At 39.5% G+C, this 21,782-nt stretch overlaps 1 protein-coding gene across 1 annotated transcript in view; it reads left to right on the top strand.

Annotated features, from left to right (window-relative positions):
* Positions 1-21,782, top strand: part of LOC149577063 (uncharacterized) — a 75,938-nt gene that overhangs the window by 41,660 nt on the left and 12,496 nt on the right. Inside the window, exons 2-3 of the mRNA XM_089821880.1 lie at positions 10,405-10,551; positions 10,812-10,896. Of these exons, the coding sequence (XP_089678006.1) occupies positions 10,405-10,551; positions 10,812-10,896 (232 nt within the window). The remainder of the gene's footprint in view (positions 1-10,404; positions 10,552-10,811; positions 10,897-21,782) is intronic.

Below are 21,782 nucleotides of genomic sequence, written 5' to 3'. Positions count from 1 at the left end.
ATAAATACAACATTTAATCCTTTTGGGATGGCGGATATTGTACATTCATTATTTGAATCAATTTAGGGAGGTGTAGTTTTGTGTAATGTCCCCTTTGGGTTATTATTATATTTTCCTCTAAAATCACAATTCCAACTAAAAATAAGAAATGCAATATAGTTAACAGTATAAGTTTACCAAACGAAATGTCTTTTAACAAGATATATCTTAGTTTTGGTCCTGCTCATTTCAGATTACTGATTTTCTTATCTCTTTCTTGCAAATTTCATGCCCTTCTTGGATGAATTGTTCTTCCTCTTATATCTCTCATTTGGAGAGATTCATAACTCTTCATAACAACCCTTTCCCTTGGCAAGAGTCACACCCTTTCAAAGCTAAGTGGCATCTTAACAAGCCTCAGTCAGTGCTCTTAAAGAAATCAATAACATTTGGATGTTATTTATACATTCCCTCTATCCACTGGCCCCTTAATCAGGATTTTATGCATAAGACGCCCCCCTTTAATTAATCACAGCCAATATTAAATAATTTTATTTTTGAGTCTGCCCCTCTCTTTCATCTATTGAATTGCTCACACTTTATTATTAAATGTTGTGATTTGTTTTTTAATGCCCTGATCTCAGGCAGGGGTATGCCATTTTGTTTTTTTGGTGTTGTGTTGGCTGCGTGATTGGACAGTTGGATAAGATCCCTTGGTCATGACTGTAATGACCTTGCTCAAATCTGATCCCAAAATGCTGATAAAGGTTCAAGAATACACTTTGCATACAAGGGTCATATGACTGATATAAAATTTCAGTTTGCTTTTATGGCTGTTTCCTTCACTTAGCATCAATAAGAATGCTTGCAAGAAGATTTTGAATTGACTAAACAATGACCTAACATGAATGTGCAACCTATTTTGACAATATTCAATGTATATATGTGACTGAAACTACTTGCAATATGCAGCTACAGCAACTAGTAATTTTGACAAACACTTGGGATGCAACCTGTGATGGCGTTAATGCACTTACAGACAAGTGGCACTAATACAAACACTTGGTATGCAAAATTATAACATTATTTATGCCAAAAAAGAGAACCTACAGCCAACTAACATTTTGTCAAACAATTGGCATGCAAACTAATAAGCTGATCATAAATGATAAATACATATTCAATTACACTATATCAAACCAGCAAATTATGTCTCCTTTATTGCACATAAAATGTTAACTACAATGCTAGTATGAAATGGCCAAGACTCTTGGCTTACATCCGCAAGAATAATGCTTAAATCTGTTACAACTTTCACCTACAGCCTTACCTTCTAATATGCATCTAAATGATAAGAACAATGCATGTAATAGCCAAAAGAACCTGATTGTAGATGGCTGTAATAATTTTTTCCAATGCTACCTTTCTGCTTTGCTTTTTTTGATCTACTTTTTCACTTGCTTTTTTCGGATCTATTTTTTCGCTTTGCTTTTTCAATCTGTTGGCTTTTTTGGACTGTTTTTTCGGATCTGCTTCCAAAAACTCAAACCCTCAGGTAGTCTAAGTATACAAATTAAGCTCAACTTGAAATGGCTGAATACCACTTCCAAAGTGCAACCCTTCAGAAGGTTTTTCACTTCCTCAGTTATGCAATCTCTTGAGAGGTATCGTTCTCAAGGATTATGCTAAATATTTGCAGACTTAGATGGTGCCACAAATGCTCAAAGAGAATGGTAGTAGAATCATCAATTCCCATCTATCCAAATGAGAGGTCAAGCCCACCTCTATTTATTTACTTTTCTAAGAAGTTACTAAGGACTTCTAGAAGCATCCTTTTCTAAGAAGTTACTAAGAACTTCTAGAAACATCCATTATAAAATCTCATTATAATGCACTTTTATAATAAATAACTTTATAAAAAAGTGCAACTCAACTTAGAATTATAACATGTAGGCCTCGTATAAAAATGATGATAAAATATAAATAAAATAATATCTCCAAGAGCATAATGAGCCATCCAATCACCAAATAAACGCCAAAATGACTCTCTCATCACAACCACCCATCTATGCGAGTCCGTGATAGATTGATCCGGAATGCAAAATGATGCCAGCCAAAACGGGGACATTATAGTCCGCCCTTCCTGAAATTGATTGTCCCCAACCAATGGCCGAACAACAAACCAGTCAATCCACCTGGATCCCAAATGTAGTCTGAACCATACTACTGTCAGTCAACGTAGGCTCCAGTGACAACCTCTGAAATATAACCAAGAGGAATCCATGAATGAATTATGAACCACTGCGCAACTGAACTCCAAATCCACTACTGCCACAGTCAAAAACCCACGAGACACAAACTCTCAAAACATCAAAACCCAAGTAGAGTGAGCAACACAAACTGCCAACACCATCCACACAACCCACTGTGTTATGCGGAATGCACACTCCAACTCTGCTACAATGGTGACCACTCCTGCATGAAACTGCACCAAATACAGAGAATCCACACACTGTACACCTACTACAATCAGCACAACTCTGCAAATCACCGGTCACTGTCTCATGACCATAACTCCCATGCATCGCTAATGGCAAATAGTCATCACATGATAGATAGCAAGAACTAGAACCCAAACCAAATCTAACGGCCATCAAGTCCTCAACACTTGGATCCAATGCAAACTGATGAACATACCTTGCAATGTAATGCTGATTAAAAGAACCAGCCTTAGTCGACAACTCGCCATGCACAGGTGATGCAACCCACTGCAACTGATCACTAACCAAACCGGAACTAACTACTACTTTCGAAGATATTGCCAAGGGAGTAGTGTCACTAGCAAGAACCATGCCAACTACCGGCTCACCAACATCACACATGATCTCTGATACAACATCACTAGTCTCCTTGCCATCCATAGTAGAGACCATCACCAAGTCAAACATACCACCATGCTCAGCTGCAGCACCCAATTCAACTAAACCTGCCTCCAGTGGAAACGAACCAAACATGCCAATACTAGTATCGAGGACAGATATATCCTCATCTCCACTGCCTCTATCAACCTTGACCATGGACATCCTCGGATCACCAAACACCGCGACCTGTGATTGTACAGAATCTAGTAAAGACTGAAGTCGCTCTAACTCCATGGTCACCTTAGCCAAATGAAAATGTGACTCCTCGAAAGCCAACTGTGTACTCTCAAGGAACTCAGAAGTCACCTCGAGCTGTTGAGTAAGCTCACTCACCTCATCTTCCTTGACCAATAATACGTCATATGCTATACTTCCCCACTCCATAAGATAATCTTTGTCGGCTACCAACTGCATATAATTCTGTCTCAGAATCCAAATAGCCTCCCATAAAGAGTGGATCTCTATCAAGGAAAGATAATTGCCTCCCTGCTCATCACTAGTAGGAGAACCCCATCCGTAAACTGCTAACAACTGACGAGCAGCATCAAAATGCTTGCAAGTGATAGCAATGTCTCACTCACTAACTCTCAGCTGACTAGACACATGATTGTGCTGGCTGGTCAAACTCCTATACTCTACCCCTGGTACACTGTCCAAAGGAGTAACCTCAAAATAGCTATCATCTGTAATACTGCCATCCAAATTCTGCAAACCAACTACTGAACTGGTATCATCAAACGGAGTGACTAAAGCATCAACATAAACCTCCATATCAAAGGAACCCGCTGAAGAGACCAAGTCCTTGACACTGTCCACAACATCCCCTTGGGTGTCATTTGTAATAATCAGATCCTAGGACTCTTCTATAAACTCTGTCATATCTGAGAGATCATCAACCCATTCCAACAAGAATGGTCAACCGGATACATGAACAATGCCCAACACAGGTGTATAAAAACTAATTCCAGCATCAGACAAGCTGCTAGCATGGATGAGAACTACACCTGGTAAACTACTAATCAAGTCCATGATGGTGCAACAGATACTATTACCAAAAAATGATAGACATTTCCGATCAAAATATTCCCAAGTACTAAGATAAGGATCCCAACAACTAATCCATGAACGGAAATCAACTAGCAACTCAAGTAAACTCTTCACCAGAGTAATGTGAACAATACCAATTGACTTCACGCACCTGTGTATTGTACCTACTACAATCTTTGAATCCGGAGTGTGAATGCTAGAAATACTCATATCATCATCAACATGTGACCCGACTATAAAAGAAAACTAAGTCCCTGCCATATGCGCTAACTCTTGAACTGAACTCACCTTGAGATGAAGCTCGTTCACATGTCTCTCAGAATCCTGGAGAGCCAACTGAGTATACATCAAGGAATTCCGAGTATCCTCCAGCTCGTGAGAAAATCAGTCAACCTCCTCTTCCTTCTTCTTCAATGCATCTGAATAGATCCCCACAAGATTAAGGAGATGATCGCGATCTGAAAGTAGGTGTATGTAACTTACCTTCATTGCTTCCATGCCTTCCTTGATTTGTTGTAAGTCATCACAAGAAGAACTTGCTGTGACTCCTTTCTGTCTCTTCTGCAGTTGAATCATCCAAATGTGATTCTCGATCAATCCACGCATCCTGTCATGATGAGATAAAGCCGCGACAATATCCTTTTTCTTCGTCTTCAACTGGCTTGCCAAAACACGTAAAGAACTACTAGCCTCTATCTCATGCGAGGAAGCATCCTGTGCTTGATACTCATTTTCTGCAAAGTCCTGAATGCTTTTTTTCTGATCAACCGTACTATCCTCAAACATGATAGTTTCCTCAACTGCTGTAACTTCATCCAGCCCAACTGTACTGGAATCACTATCTGGGTCAATCACGCAGTCCAGTGTGCCTGTGATATCACCTTCTGATGCAATTGTCTCAACTTGCACAACATCTGGAACCACTTCTGCCTGTGAAGATGATGCAGATAAACCATTACCTGAAGATGTGCTAATGTCTCCCTGTATCGAATCAGCATGTCTATTAAACTCCTCATACAAGTTTCTGCCTGTCATAGGAGAAGTACTTCGATCCCTAGGCCTATCAATCAAGCTCTTTAACCACGTACATGCCATAGGTGACGCATTCCTCTTTTTTGTCCAAACCCACCATAAATCTTTTGCCAAAAGTTTAGAAATTTCATCCTCCTCAAACAAGATTGTGAACATGATGGAGTACATCAATGCTAATACGTTGCTGGGATGAAACTCATCCAGAATATTCCAAAATGTGTTAAACATCCTGTGAATGTCACCGATACAACCTATTGCCAACATAATGTTTTCAAATCTACACCTTGCAAATACTTCAAGTAATCTTGCCCTTTTTGTGAAATAAGGGTTCCGGATGTTGTCCAACGTTTCGAAACTTTTTACCATGGCATGAAGTATCTCTCTCATAATCTGATCGTCATAAGAATTAAGGCCAACTATTATCCTCATGATTTCACTAATGCAAGAGAGAGCCAAGTCTTATCACCTCATCATGATGTCTCAATAAGCGGGGCTTAACCAACGAACCAAATGTTGGAGATAAAATTGTTTGCATAGCATCGGGTTTTGACTGATCAATCTTGCCTAAATAAATTTCCAACTCCTCCAAAGTTTTTAGAAGGTCCTCTGTTCGCCGAAATGGGCAATCTAATTTCTTCTTTGCAATGTGCATTCTTTCTTCCAAATCCCTGTCTCCTGAACACCATATTGATAATTGAATTCATTCTAAAATAACCCAGTCAGGCTAGTAGGAAACTGCTCTGATACCACTGTAATGACCCTGCTCAAATCTGATCCCGAAATGCTGATAAAGGTTCAAGAAAACACTTTGCATACAAGGGGTCATATGACTGATATAAAATTTCAGATTGCTTTTATGGCTCTTTGCTTCACTTAGCATCAATAAGAATGCTTGCAAGAAGATTCTAAATTGACTAAACAATGACCTAACATGAATGTGCAACTTATTTTGACAATATTCAATGCATATATGTAACTGAAACTACTTGCAATATGCAGCTACAGCAACTAGTAATTTTGACAAACACTTTAGATGCAACCTACGATGGCGTTAATGCACTTATAGCCAAGTGGCATTAATACAAACACTTGGTATGCAGAATTATAACATTATTTATGCCAAAAGAGAGAACTTATAGCCAATTGACATTTTGTCAAACAATTGGCATGCAAACTAATAAGCTGATCATGAATGATAAATACATATTCAATTACACTATATCAGACCAGCAAATTATGTCTCTTTTATTGCACATAAAATATTAACTACAATGCTAGTATGAAATGACCAAGACTCTTGGCTTACATCCGCAAGAATAATGCTTAAATCTGTTACAACTTTCACCTACAGCCTTACCTTCTAATATGCATCTAAATGATAAGAACAATGCATGCAATATCCAAAGGAACCTGATTGTAAATGGCTGTAATAATTTTCTCCAATGCTGCCTTTCTGCTTTGCATTTTTTGATCTACTTTTTCACTTGCTTTTTTCGGATCTGCTTTTTCGCTTTGCTTTTTCGATCTGCTTTTTCGGACTGCTTTTTCGGAGTACTTTTTCGGATCTGCTTCCAAAAACTCAAACCCTCGGGTAGTCTGAGTATACAAATTAAGCTCAACTTGAAATGGCTGAATACCACTTCCAAAGTGCAACCTTTCAGAAGGTATTTCACTTCCTCAATTATGCAATCTCTTGAGAGGTATCGTTCTCAAGGATTATGTTGAATATTTGCAGACCTGGATGGTGCCACAAATGCTCAAAGAGAATGGTAGTAGAATCATCAATTCCCGTTTGTCCAAATGTGAGGCCAAGCCCTCTATTTATTTACTTTTCTAAGAAGTTACTAAGGACTTCTAGAAGCATCCTTTTCTAAGAAGTTACTAAGAACTTCTAGAAACATCCATTATAAAATCTCATTATAATGCACTTTTATAATAAATAACTTTATAAAAAAGTGCAACTCAACTTAGAATTATAACATGTAGGCCCCGTATAAAAATGATGATAAAATATAAATAAAATAATATCTCCAAGAGCATAATGAGCCATCCAATCACCAAATAAACGCCAAAATGACTCTCTCATCACAACCACCCCTCTATGAGAGTCCGTGATAGACTGATCTGGCACGCAAAACAATGCCAGACAAAACGGGGACATTACAATGACTGCATCAATTGTAGATGGTGAAAAACATCTATATGGAATTTCCAAGGGGTTTAAAAACTACCCCCAAAATAATACAACTTGATTTCATGGAGATGTGTAGTTTTTCTTGTTTGGTGTTTTGTTGGCTGCATGACTGGATGGGTTGTTAAACCCTTGATCATGAATGCATCATTTGTAGACAGCGAAAGGGCCTCTATATGGAACCTCAGAAGTCTTAAAAAATCATCCCCCAAATAATACAGCCCCAAATTAAATCAAGGCTTTAATACCACCTAAACCAGTTCAATATCCATCACTGGAAGTCTTATATAATGGCAGTCCCTCTAGATATTTCCTTTTCTTTCCCACAATCTGTCATACAAAATATTAGAAGATAACTTGCCAGAGAGATGTATCTTTCCAAACCACTGTGGTTGCCAATGTCATCATATTAACAAATCCCTTCCCCCTTGGATTGATGCAGTATGCAGCTGTATCAAGAAGCATAATTGGTACAGTTACTATTGCTTATATAAATTAGCTTTGTATTATAAATACAACAGAAACTATTTTCTACTTGGATATCGAAGCAAATATCCTCTTGCCTTTGCAATGGCCAATGGTGTAGAGATTCCACTGATATGACTTGGGACAAGTGTGAATATAAGCTATCACTGTTCTGTTTCTGAAATGTAAGCATGCATTAGATAGTTCTGCTACTTGAAGCACTTGGCAGAGTCCCCATCTTTCATTACCAGACCAAACTATGCCTCCATATCATTAAATGATTAAGACATGTTATTGCTCACCTAGACAATATCTGCATGAGACATCTTTGCAATTTTTGTATTTGAGGAGACTACATCCTTTTGGCATTCTGTCAAACAGGTTTTGAACCTATCTATGCTCTTACACTTTGCGTACCTATATAGCAGGGCATCTGCAACTAAATTGAAACACAACTTTAATGACTCGACCCCAACAATTTCCCCACACTTCAAGATGACCAAATTTATATCCTACTCGACCAAGATCAGTAATCAAGAGTGATTTTTGACTTGATCCAACCCAGATGACAATAAATCTTTATAAATATATTGAAGCACTAGCATGACTATAGGTGAACTCAAAAGTTTAAAAGGCATGGTTAAAATTCTGGGATACAATACCTGGAAAAGTGCAACCAGGGAAAGGTAAAGTTGTGTTCAATGCAGTGTCTAACCCTTTGTAATCCTTTTGGACAAAGTGTGGTGTCACCACCTTAACAATTCCTTTGTCTTTGAAAAAATCAAAAAGATTTGTGGCAGATGTTGAGAAGTCCCAGTGCCCTTCTATGGATTTCCCCATCAGGAAAACAAAACCAACCACGACCTTGAGAGCACTTGCCACAATCCTATTCTGAATCAGAAACTCTTTCGCCAAACATTGTTCTGAGATAGGGCCATAAAATGTCGCTTCTTATTTACCTCAGTAACGGCAAAATTTAGAATCAACTTTCTACCACAGCTCAAAGTGTGGTAAAAGAATAAAATAACGAGTCGTAACCCAGCCCACAGCTTTCTGTAACAGGCCAGCTTAATGCTTTCCTCTGGCAGGGACACCTAACGCATGTCACTTCAAATGAAATGATTCACCAACTGCCTCTCATTATTACTCACATATGATGTCATATTTAGATTCCAGCCTCTGCCAATAATTATCATCATTTCTAATTATGATTTCTTTGCATGTGTTGATGGCATAATCAGCCCAGAAATTAGTAGACCCACCAATCCCCCTCGACCATGAATTGTAGAAAAAGAACTAAATGAATCCAACAAGGACCATACTTGCCATAAAATGTTTTCTATCTTCCAATTATTAGAGTCATTGTTTCTGATCACCTTAAACATAATTATTGAACCCCCTTTGATATGTAAGACTTTAATGCCATTTTTGGAGGCTACTTCAAGGCCCAGCAACAAAGCCTAAGCTTTGGCTGCATCTAAATCATTTTGTAAACATTATTTTTAATTAGACATCCTGCCCCAGAGAGAGGTGGATTGCCTTACCACCATAATTAAGCTTTAAAACATTGCAAAGAGGAGGAATCCATTTGGACATTATTCTTCTAGCCTTATTGGATAGCTCCACCAGTCCTTTGAATGGAGTTTTGTAAGTTTAGTTATTAATCTTACAAGCACTGCGTATATTTAGAAATAATTTCCAATTTCTTCATTTTTATAGATTTTTTGATTTTATTATTAAAAAAAGGACATGGACTTATTGGGAAAAGAAAAAGCAAACAACGCGTTTTATAGAGTTGAAGGAAATTTTCATCATGAATGGGTGAATGTTGTTGGAATATATATTTTTTTAAAGTAGCGAAATGAGAAGCAAAAGCTTTCCCGCCAATATGGTAGGATCAGTTTGCATTTCTGCTAAAGAACAAAAATCTCATTAAGGGTAAATAGCTACTTGCTGCTCAGGGAACATTTGCAAATTCAGATGGATATGATTTTTTTCAGGTGGATTGATATGATACACTTTTTCTGGAGAGGAATGGTCAACACTTAACCCCTCTCTACGATTAAAATAATTATGTAATGTTTCTAATGATCATCTTTAGGAAATTTAGTTTTATTATATAGTTTCTATTTTTGTATTCAGTTATCATTTGTTTAATTTAGAGACATCATCTCCATTTTTTAATATTAAACTATCAAGTTTCATAATATCCATGACATAAATGCTGCATGCTTCGGGATATGTTCTTTAGGTTCTCCCTATTCTTGCTCAAAAATATATCAGTGTTCTTATAAATCCTCATACTTCATTTTTATTATGTAACAACAGGACTGCCAGGAGGGACATATATGGTTATGATAGCTGATACAATCATTGTAGACTTTAAGAAATTCATAGACATGCCGCATACTGCTTCTTTTGCTTATTAATTTTTTATAAAATTCTACATTTTTCGGTTTCACTTCATCAAATTTTTGATTTGACATATTATAACACACTTTTGTTCCAGTTAGATTTGAACAAGGCAAACTACATTAACAAGATCTGTCATCTATTAGCATGATCGTTTTTTATTTTATGGAATAGCAGGTAGTTGTTTCTAAATATTAGGGTTTCATCAGCACTTTTGTGTTGTAGTGGACTATTTTTTTAATTTTCTGTTGACCTGCTATGTGAGATTTTTTAACTGAAGTAAAGCAGTATCCAAATTGGACTTGAAAATTGGAGCTGATTTTAGTTCCCTTTGTTATTGTCTATTGTGTGTTTCAGAAAGACAAGGCTTCCGGTATTCAGCAATTTGGATGCTTCCCTGATTTATATAACAATACCACTTACCATTTTATGGAGCGTTATAGGAGTTTCCAGCACATTGTAAATTTAAGGTCATCGACAGAACATACAAAATTTATGGATGATGTAAGTATCTTTTCCAGAAAGTTATCTTCGTTTTGATGGTGCTCTTCGTAGGATCTGAAACTAAATTTCAAGAATTAGAATGAGAAAAAGAATAACAAAATTACGTACTTAAGGTTATGTTACGTCCATGCAGTGGTCTTGTTATTCCTTGCAAGATTTACTGTGCAGTGAAATTTAGTTTCTATAGGCAATTCATAACAGAACTAAAGATTAAGATAAAATAATTAGAGAAAGCACTGAGTATAAATATATGTGTGCAGGTAAGGCCTCTATTGACCCAGCCGATAGCACTTGCAGTTTATGAATATCGGGATGGTCAAATTGGTGCTATGCTGAATCCTATAGGTTAGTTTGTATTGAATTTTAACTAGCTGCATTGTATTTTGCTTCGCTGATTTTGCAAATTGTATTATGTTGCATTTCTTGTTGCCCTTCTCTTTAAGGTGAAAGTATTATTATTGAATGCAAAGTTCAATATAACAATAATTTAGGAGTTCTTAAAAGAAATTACCGGTCTCTATTTTGATGGCTAAACATTTTCCAGTGTGTTTTGCACTTCCATCATTGAAATTTGAAATGATGTGGAAGTTATCTTCAGGCTATCAGAACTCTTGATGTCATTTCATTTGCTGTTTAAGAAACAACTCAATATTTTAGGCATTGCAGAATTAATTCAATGCATCTGAATGGACAAAAGGACTTCACTGTTAGCTAAAAATAATGGAAAAAGCACAAAAGTACTTTAAACATAAATACAAGCAAATAAAAGAAACAATTAGTGAATACACAAAATTATATATGTGTTTTGCTCCCTAGAGCTCATCAGCATGATAAATTATGTTGATACGCGCATAAGATTTTCATTTAAATAAGAACATGTCTGAGGGTGAGGAAGGATCAAATCCCAGAAAATTAGGTAAAATCTGCAACAGCATAAGGCAAAATCTACAACAACATAATATCTTTGGAAGTGCCCGGAAGGACAAACTATTTTTCTGAAGTTAAAGATTGTAATTAGTATGTAATGGTGTGTGCCATATGCAAGTGACGCAAGTGACATCAACTCAATATTTTAGGCATTGCAGAATTAATTCAGTGCATCTGAATGGACAAAAGGACTTCACTGTTAGCTAAAAATAATGAAAAAAGCACAAAAGTACTTTAAACATAAACACAATCAAATAAAAGAAACAATTAGTGAATACACAAAATTATATATGTGTTTTGCTCCCTAGAGCTAATCAGCATGATAAATAATGTTGATACACGCATAAGATTTTCATTTAAATAAGAACATGTCTGAGGGTGAGGAAGGATCAAATCCCAGAAAATTAGGTAAAATCTGCAACAACATTAGGCAAAATCTACAACAACATAATATCTTTGGAAGTGCTCCGAAGGACAAACTATTTTTCTGAAGTTAAAGATTGCAATTAGTATGTAATGGTGTGTGCCATATGCAAGTGACGCACGTGACATCAACTCAATATTTTAGGCATTGCAGAATTAATTCAACGCATCTGAATGGACAAAAGGACTTCACTGTTAGCTAAAAATAATGAAAAAAGCACAAAAGTACTTTAAACATAAACACAATCAAATAAAAGAAACAATTAGTGAATGCACAAAATTATATATGTGTTTTGCTCCCTAGAGCTCATCAGCATGATAAATAATGTTGATACATGCATAAGATTTTCATTTAAATAAGAACATGTCTGAGGGTGAGGAAGGATCAAATCCAAGAAAATTAGGTAAAATCTGCAACAACATAAGGCAAAATCTGAAACAACATAATATCTTTGGAAGTGCCCTGAAGGACAAACTATTTTTCTGAAGTTAAAGATTGCAATTAGTATGTAATGGTGTGTGCCATATGCAAGTGACGCAAGTGACTTAGTGACATCCTCGACAGAGGTGGTGGTTCTGTGGAAGGATGTATCCCCCGAGTCCCCATTTCTCAATAATGCCCCCTATAGGGGACAATTTATTTTTGGGGGGGGGGGACACATCGCCATGGAACACTATAACTACTTGCATCCTAGGTAGTTATAATAAGTTGTCTCATGTTGTAGGATTAAGACACTTGTCACGATCTTGTATAATCCCATCCTTCACCTTGCCTTTATAAGCAAGGCCTCTTGTACAGTTTTGTATCATAGATCTTCAAGCTCACTCATTTCTTTCCAAATTCTATTGTAGAAGGTAATCTTTTGTTTTGTAGTTGATTTTGGGTACAAGCTAATCTTTAGCTCTTGATGCAGTAGCATCTTGGATAGTTGGCAATCTTGCATCACCCAAAAATATTTTCCTTTTTTTTTTTGTTATTTATTCAAGTTGGGCAGTTTCCTATGTTCTAGGTAGCAATCATTCCAGTTGGCTCGTTATCTTATGCGTTCCTTATGGTTTGATCTAGACAACACGAAGATCCTATGTCTAGCTTCACAGCTCGATCCAATGTTTCTAGATGAAGATATCTTATGATTGGTTAGGCCCTATATTTTCTTTCCCATTCTAATGGCCAGGGTGGCGAGTGTTTACCGCATAGGGTAAGAAGTTCAACACATGTATAACACTATTCAATTCAGAACAGGTACTTTATTCATGTATGCACTTGCAAATTACAATCCGATTACAATGACTACAATGATCAATGATGATTACCACGATGATTCCAAAGTCCATCTCGGACGTGTACATATACCTTTCCGAAGGGGTGACTCAAGCGTCACGCGCCCGTTCGGATACTACTCTACCTGTCAGCTACATGATACATTTACCGACAACATCATCCCCCCCAAAAGAAAGGTCGTCTCCGGACGACAATACAACAAAAATCCGTTACAAAATTTCATTCACAAATTACATCAATGCATAAGTACTAGACAGAGGGATGCGTCCCAAGCGTAGTGGCCGTCCACGTCCGCAACTCATTCACCTTTGCCCTTAGCTTGTAGACCTGTTCTTTTTTGATCTTCAGCTCTGCTTCTGCTTCCAACTGGAGCTCTAGAGTTGACTGCATCATCTCTTCGACTTCTCCCAATTCCTTCTCCTTTTTTGCTGCCATCTTTTCTTTTTCCATTAACAGGGCTTCCCTCTCCGATTCCCAGGCTACCCTCTCCGAGGCTAACTTGACAGCTGACTCCTCCCGACCTCTCTCAGCTGCTACTTGATCCGCCTGACTCCTTCAAAGAGTGTAGTACGTCTCCCTGTGTAACTTCGCTATCTCCTGAATCTGTCTCTTAATCCGACTCTCCATCTCAAGTTCCTTCGTCATGGACCAATCCTGCCGCATCTCCGTGGTCTCCACATCGGGCCATCCCCTCTACTAAAAACAAACTGTAAAGGTAGCTAGGCATCCCATCCGTATGAAGGATATGACTCCCTCTAGCTCCTTCCCTACTGACTCCAACACCTGCGTCTTTGCCGAATCTATAACTTGGTGAGCCCGAGATGCTATAGCTGCGACATCATCAAGAAAAACTGCCTCTATCATCGTTGTCTCGTGCGCTAATGGGTGTTCTTGCTGTGTACCCATAGCCTTCTCTACTGCATCCGCCATACGCTCAACAGCGCTACGCAATACTCCCTCATTCTGTGCTTGCGCAACCTCTTGTAGTGGGTTCTCCAAAACTGCTTCCTGTGTGGGTGTCGACAAGTATGTCACTTGAGGTGCCAGAGTTTGGTGGAACTTTGTACTCAGAAAAGCACTCACCCTTTGGGTTCAGTCCTCTCTCTCGCTGTCCTGCTTAGGTGATGCCAATAGTGCCGTGTCTACTGTGACCACCGCATCAAATCCTACTACATCCAGTAGGACACTTGATGCCCCCAACTCCTGGCCTGCGGGTACCTCCAATAGCCCTATCTCTATGTCTATCTCCATCTCCATGTTAGGTTCCACAGTCCCTCCTGTGTCTAGTAGAGTCTCACGAGCCGTCTCCATCGGTGCCTCCAGAGGTGCTATCTCCGTCGGTGCTGAATGTGACTCCGCTACAGCTCGTGTCTCTACAGTGGGCTATGTCGTAGCTGAGACTGGCATCATCACTACCGGCTATCTGATCTGTCCAAACCTTGGGATACCATGTATACCTACAGGGACCAAGTGTGTCATAGTGGAAAGCACAGGCCGTGGAAATCTCAAGGGCATAGTTGTGATCACTTCTACCTCTTCGTCATCCTCCTCTTCCTCTTCAAACCCATTCTCCTTTGAAGATGTCTCCTCTCTGCCGCTATCTGTGTCACCACTATCTGGCCTCGGTTGCTTGTGTCCTACGGTTTTGGTGCTGAGAGTATCCAAGTGCTTCCACTGCATTATAGGGGGTTCGCCAGGCACGAGTGGTCCTGGTTTTGCCTCCAAAACATCATTCGAGATCATCCGCGTCATTGCATCCAAAAACAAACCAATAGCATAATGTGGCATATAGAAAGTTTTGTGCTGTAATGTCATAAACTCTGACATCCGCTCGGCCAATAGTGCTTCCAAATGATAAACTTTGCCGTGCAAAATTCCATTCATCATGGCTACGTGGGGAAAAGAGATATCTGAAGCGCGGCTCAAACTTGTGAGACGGCTTTTAACAATGTCCATTAAACAATGCCAATGCCCCTCCTGGATATTAGATTTCTTTAGTCCTCTACCTTTGGACGTGTTTGAAAGAGCCTCCTGTTCTACCTGCGACAGGTCTCCGCACACAAGCTGTATCTTCTTCATCTTCACTTCCCGGCTTAACTTTTTCGGCTTGCTTTCTATTTTTCTCCCACCATGAGCATGACCCGGTATGCCAAATACCCGTGTACAATCCGCCGGTCTGAATGATACTGTTAATTTGCAACCAAGATATTCAAAGGTATTGCTTCTGGAGAACCTGTCATATGTTTCAATCATAATGCGCAAAAACCCTTTGTAGTCTCTGATGCAAAATACTGGCATTTGCACTACCCACTCCACCTGTGCTCTTCGGATACTAGCCTTCACCTGGTGGTTGTCCGAAGTCTCCTGCCACCATTTCTGGCACTCTGCACCATTTAACCCTTCGAATGTGATGTTTTGTACTGTAGGAAGTTCTCCCAGCGGCTTGGTTTGCTTTTTTTTTCTTACTTGCACCTGCACTACTGGCCCTTGCATAAGTCCCTCTTGCTACACGAATTCCAAATGGTAGTGTCTTCGCGTTTTTGTTCATGGCAGTGTCTTCGTCTAGCTTTCTCTTCCAAGCCCTCTTTCTAGCTGACTGCATAACTGTCACCTTTTTGTCGTTTTGTGAATAAATGTCACATCGTTATGGCAATTACTTTTCACAATTTTTGCCGGCTTCCATACTGTACGGCTTCTTCAAATCCTGTGAACAATTTCTATGGCAGGGCTTGACTGGATTCAGCCTCCCAAGTGATGGTACGGCTTCCTTAGTATGATATTTGTTCTGCCTCAGTTTGACTCTTAGTTTTTGATCTCTTCAACTCCCCTTCTGTACTGCTCTAATTTTCCTGTTTCCTGATCCGTACAGCTCCAACTCATGGCTTATTTGAATTCCTTTTTGATTCTACCATACAGACTTTATTCCTCTTCAATACGGACTTCCCTTTATTCTATTTACCTGCTGCTTGTCATCGTACGGATTATGCAATATTTATCTGGTTATTCCCAGCTATGGCATCAAGACCATTTGCCTTTTTTTTTTTGAGTCTTTAGAACTTGATTTCGCTAGAACTAAATGTCTTTCTTCTAGTTCTCTGGTGTAACCAAGCATTCTAGATTTCTTATGCACTTGCTCTATCACCGTACGGTAATGTCTTCTTTGATCTTGCTACTGTCAGTCGTACGGTATCACTGTACAGAGGTTTTGATGTGCTCCTCTTTGTCGTATGGTATCCTGTACGGGCTTTGAACAGAAAGTGGTATGGTCTTTAATTCGTCCTCTGGCCGTACGAACTTCAGTTCACCCTTCCTTGCTTTAGTCTAGCCATACGGTTTCACCTTCAATATTTTCCAAGTCCGTACGGAGTCTTGGCTTCTGGCAATTAGCCATACAGTCTTTCTTTATAATCTTCTTTAGACACCAAAGGTCATATGGTCCTTTCTTTTACTCATTAGTTACAACTTTACTACTTTGAGGTAGTACAGTATTTTTTTTTTAAATTTGCATTACATAAGCCTTGAGTCTGTACGGTCATAAAGGAAGGCCGTACGATCATCAAAGACTCCTTTTCAATTCTTTGTAAACTCACTTTATTATTGTTTTCTCCCTTTATTATTATTTTGTTATTTTGCTCCGTTTTTCTTCATACTTTTTCTTCTGATGATGTCTTCTAAGGTCGTACTATAGGCTTTTGTTCCCCCCATTTAATATTCAAAATTTCAATACGTTTTATGCTTCATGTTTCATTGTTTTATCACTTCATACTTTTACAACTATAGCTTAGCACTTGACATTTTAAAACTATATTCGACTTTAATATTATACATATATACATTATTTACAGACATCTTTTCTTCGTTCAATTATTTGTCTGCGGAGGATCCCTCCTTTCCCTGTATATTTTCAACTTTGATCCATTCACGGCATCTGGTATTTCTTTTTTGTCCAGTGTCCATAATTTAATTGCTCCGTTATATCCAACTACCCGTATTTTTTACGGTCCAACCCATTTAACTTTAAATTTTCCAAGCCTTATTTCGTTCCATCCATTATACTTCAGTACTAATTGACGGGGTTGAAAGTTGTTTAATTTTAAGTACTTGTCGTGCCATGCCTTCCTCCTTGTTTGTGTAACTTCGATGGCCCACTGCGCCTGCAACTGCCACTCATCAAGTTTGTTCAGATTGTACAGTCTCTCCCGTAAGCTCTCCATGTCGCCTAGTTTATTCTCGATCGCTATCCTTAAACTTGGTACCATGAATTCTGTCGGCACCACTACCTCCTATCCGTACAATAGCTGGAACGGGGTGTGTCCTGTAGTTACTTTATATGAGGTACGGTACGCCCATAGAGCAGATAGTAACTTCTCTTCCTAGTCTTCTCCCTCAACCGCACAGGATTTATAAATCACTCCCACCAAAATTTTGTTCGTTGCTTCGGCCTGTCCGTTAGCCCTTGGATAATATGGACTCAACAATGAATGGTAAATTTTGAAATGAGTAGTGAGCACTCTGATAACGTGATTAACAAAATGTCCTCCCCGATCACTTGTCAACTTGAGTGGGATCCTGTACCTTGTAATAATTTGTTCATATAAAAATTTTGCTATGTTGACTGCAGAATTGTCTGGTAACGCACGTGCCTCCATCCATTTAGTTAAGTACTCTGTTGCTACCACAATGTATTGGCACCTTGTTTTACTCACCTTCAGCGGTCCAATAAAATCCAGTCCCCAACTCTCAAAAAGTTCTTGTGCGTGCGAGGGATTTAGAGGCATAAAATCTCTCTTCAATGGTTTCCCGACCCGTTGGCATGTATCACACGCAACGACCCACTCCCTGGCGTCATTGTATACCGTCGGCCACCATAGCCCTGCCAAAAGTATCTTGCGCGCAGTAGTATCCGGCCCCATGTGCCCTCTCGTCGGGCCTTCGTGTGCTTCCTTCAGTACTTTCGGAATTTCCTCTTCAAGGACGCACCGTCTTAGAATTTGATCCGATCCCATTTTATACAATAGTCCATTGATTAACTGAAATGTCCGACTTCTCAGCACCAATTTCCGTCTTTCGTTTGGTGGCATGTTGCTTGGAAACTGCCTCATCAATAGATATTCTCCAATGCATGTGTACCAGGTTGGTAGTACTGTAACCTGAAAAAGTTGCGCATCTAGAAAATCATCATTAACTCCTTCAGGTGGCTCCCTTGATTTTATTCTTGATAGGTGATCTGCACTCACATGACTCTTCCTTGGCCGTACCACGATCTTAAATGTGAACTCCTGTAATAATAACAACCATCAGCTTATTCTTCCTTGAATAATCGGCTTATTGACCAAGTAGAGTAACACCTGATGATCTACGTAGAACACAAATGGAGTAGCCAACAAGTAGTGTCTAAACTTCTGTACTGCATATACCATCCCCAACGCCTCTCGCTCTGTGGTATTGTAATTTCTCTTCGCCTTCAACAACAATCTACTTGCAAAGTATACTGGTTGGTCCAACCCGTGGTCGCCAGTCTGCGCTAGTGTCACTCCGATGGCATAATTTGAGGCATCTACATGGACATGAAATTCTTTATCCCAATTCTGATAAGCCAAAATTGGAGCCGTAGCCAACCTTGTCTTCAATCCCTCAAAGGCTTCATTTTGCTCAGTTTCCCATCTGTAAGGTTCACCCTTGCAGGTGAGTTTGTCCAACGGATAAACTAATTTTGCATAGTTTTTAATAAACCTTCGGTAGTAATGATGTGCCTCAAAAATGACTTCACTTCCGACACATCCGTCGAGGATGGCATCTCTAAGATTACGCTAACCTTGTCTAGATCCGTCTTCAATCCTTCTTTACAAACTATATGCCCGAGCAGCTTCCCCTGTGGCACCATGAACCTGCAGTTCTTCAAGTTCAATGCTAATCTTGCTCTCCTACACCTCTCCATACACTCTCCTAACGCTGTTATGTGTTTGTCTTCTGTGCAAAAAATCAACCAGTCATCTAAAAATGCCTTAAAATTTCCAATAGACATCTTATCAAATATATACAGGATAATCCTTTGGAAGGTCGCCGGAGCATTACATAATCCGAACGGCATCCTGTTGTATGCATATACTCCATCCTCGACAATGAATGTTGTTTTTAATTTATCCTCCTCAACGATGGATATCTGATTATACCTCGAGAATCCGTCCATGAATGAGTAAATTTCATGCCCCGACACTTCCTCCAAAATGCTATCTGTAAACGGTATCGAGAACGGGTCTTTAATTGTCACGGCATTTAGGCATCGAAAATCCACACATATTCTTATCTGTGTCGTATCCTTTTTCAAGGATATCACGATCGGTGATATCCACTCACTTGTCTGCACTTTAAAGATGATACCAGCCTCTAGCATCCTATCAATCTCTTTCGTGACCCGCGCTGCATAGTTTTTGTTCATTTGGTACGGTCTCTTCCGTACTGGTACTGCACCTTCGACTAATGGTATCCGATGGACACATAGTTCTGGTGGTACTCCTTTTAAGTCCTTATATGTCCAAGCAAAAACATCTTTGTACTCCATGAATATTCTGAATGCTGCCGCCTTTAATACTGAGTTTCAATCGTCTCCTACCAGAATGTTTTTCGGATTTTCCTCATCACCCAAGTTCATTGTTTTCACTGTCGGCTCTTCATACTTTATTGGTTTATCTTTATTGAACATATGGGCAAGTGTTTCATCCACCTGCGCTTCCCCCTCCTTCAGTTCACGGTACTCCTTCGGAAACTCATGGCCTTCTCTTCCTTCCTCGATACTCAAAATATTGCAGCTCGGAAAGACCTCATAGTCCTCCATTTGCCAGTGTAGCAGTCCATTCACGGAATCTAAGTCGTCATCGGTTGATCCTCCTTCTAATCTCAGCGCCCCTTCATCATCTGGTTCCATCCTTTTTTGCCCTTCGTCGTCATTCTCGCCTTCGCCTTCTAAGTCCGACAATGCTGCTTCTTCTCCTATCATTTGTGTATGCAAATCAATTATAAATCTCTTACCTCCTTTCTCCATCGATAGGGTGTTCCTTTTCCAATCATGCTTTACCTTAGTTTGCACCAACCACCCCCGTCCTAGGATGGCGTCGTACCCTCTTCTCTTTAGTGAGATGACCATGAAATCCAGTAAAAATGGTTGTCCCAATTGTTACCGGCTATGCCATCAGAGTGCCCAAGGGTTTTATCCCATGTTGATCTGCTGTTAGTAATTGAAAGATGGGTGGCCATAGTGTTGGTTGTCCAAGTTTTTTCTAGATATCTTCCGACATCACATTCACTCTCGATCCTCCATCTACTATTGTATCCGTTAGCACCGTACCCAGAATGCCCATCTCCACCACTGCTAGGTGTCTACCTGTCATAAGTGCTAGTAACATCGGGTCTGTTGCTGCTGTTGCCGAGGTTGTTTCCTTACTATCCTTTGCTCCCTCTGTCACTCTCGAGGATAGTGTCATATTTATAATAGCCGTACGCAGCTGTGGCATGGTGAGAAGAAGATCATTTAATTTAATTGACACTTCTGTTTGCATTATTTGTTTCACCATGCTTTGTTCTGCCAAGTTTCTTTTCGGAGTTTCAGCAGTGTCTTTTACTTGTGACTTCTCCGCTTTCATCTGCTTCTTTATCTCTGTTCGGGCTTTTTGTGACCTCTCTTTCTCTTCTTCCACATTTAGATATTTTGCTTTCCTCGCCTGCTCCCGCGTGATCGCCAACACATTCTCATCACATGTTTCAATACTTAATAAATTTACGCCTTGTTTTGGACATTTTGAATCTTCATGGTCGTCCGAGCCACACTATCTGCACAGTAGCTGCGGCGTCTCTTTCATAGTACAGTCCCTCGCAAAGTGACCCCAAAGATTACATGCCCGACATTGTATCATCAGCCGTCCACTCGCATCATATTGTATTCTACTCAGGCCTCCATTGTTATTGTTATTATTTCCACCCCTTTCGCGTCTATTATTATTTCGATAGCCACTTGAAGTTGCATCATTGCTTGTGTTATTGCTATTGTTCGATGCTTCCTGCATTAGTAACACCTGCTGGTGTCCTTTTGCTTTCAAGTTAAACGAGCACTCTTTTAGGGAATGCCTCGGCACTTGGCAGATGTCACAAAATTGCTTCTTCGGGCATGAACCCTTCGTATGGCCGTCCTCCTTGCAATCTGTGCACCACAGTTCTCCTTTTACTGTATCCGGATTCTTTTTCAAATTTTTGAATTCTTTCATCATCGGAAGCATGTCTTTCTGTAGTGCTTTCACCTTCTTGTTTGATTCCTCGTTGTTACTACTGCTTTTCGAGGATGAATCATCCGAATCAGAGGATTTATGCTTCTTCTTACTCATCTTTTGTTCGCTTTCCAAATCCATGGCACGAGTATACGCATCGGTGTACGATGCCGGTGGTACAATCTTCATTTTCTTTTTAAGAGCCGGCCGTAGCCCCTCCACGAACCACCGTTTTTTCAGCCCATCAGTGGATTGACTCTCCATCTTTCTGATCAATTCTTTTAGTCGCCTGGCATAGGTTCGGACTGTCGCATTCTTTCCTTGTTTGGTGTTGTAGATTT

This window comes from Cupressus sempervirens, chromosome 1 (assembly GCF_028749045.1).
Source record: "Cupressus sempervirens isolate cs-2001-9-10 chromosome 1, ASM2874904v1, whole genome shotgun sequence".
Classification (NCBI taxonomy): Eukaryota; Viridiplantae; Streptophyta; class Pinopsida; order Cupressales; family Cupressaceae; genus Cupressus; species Cupressus sempervirens.
This window is presented reverse-complemented; position numbering and strand designations above follow the sequence as displayed.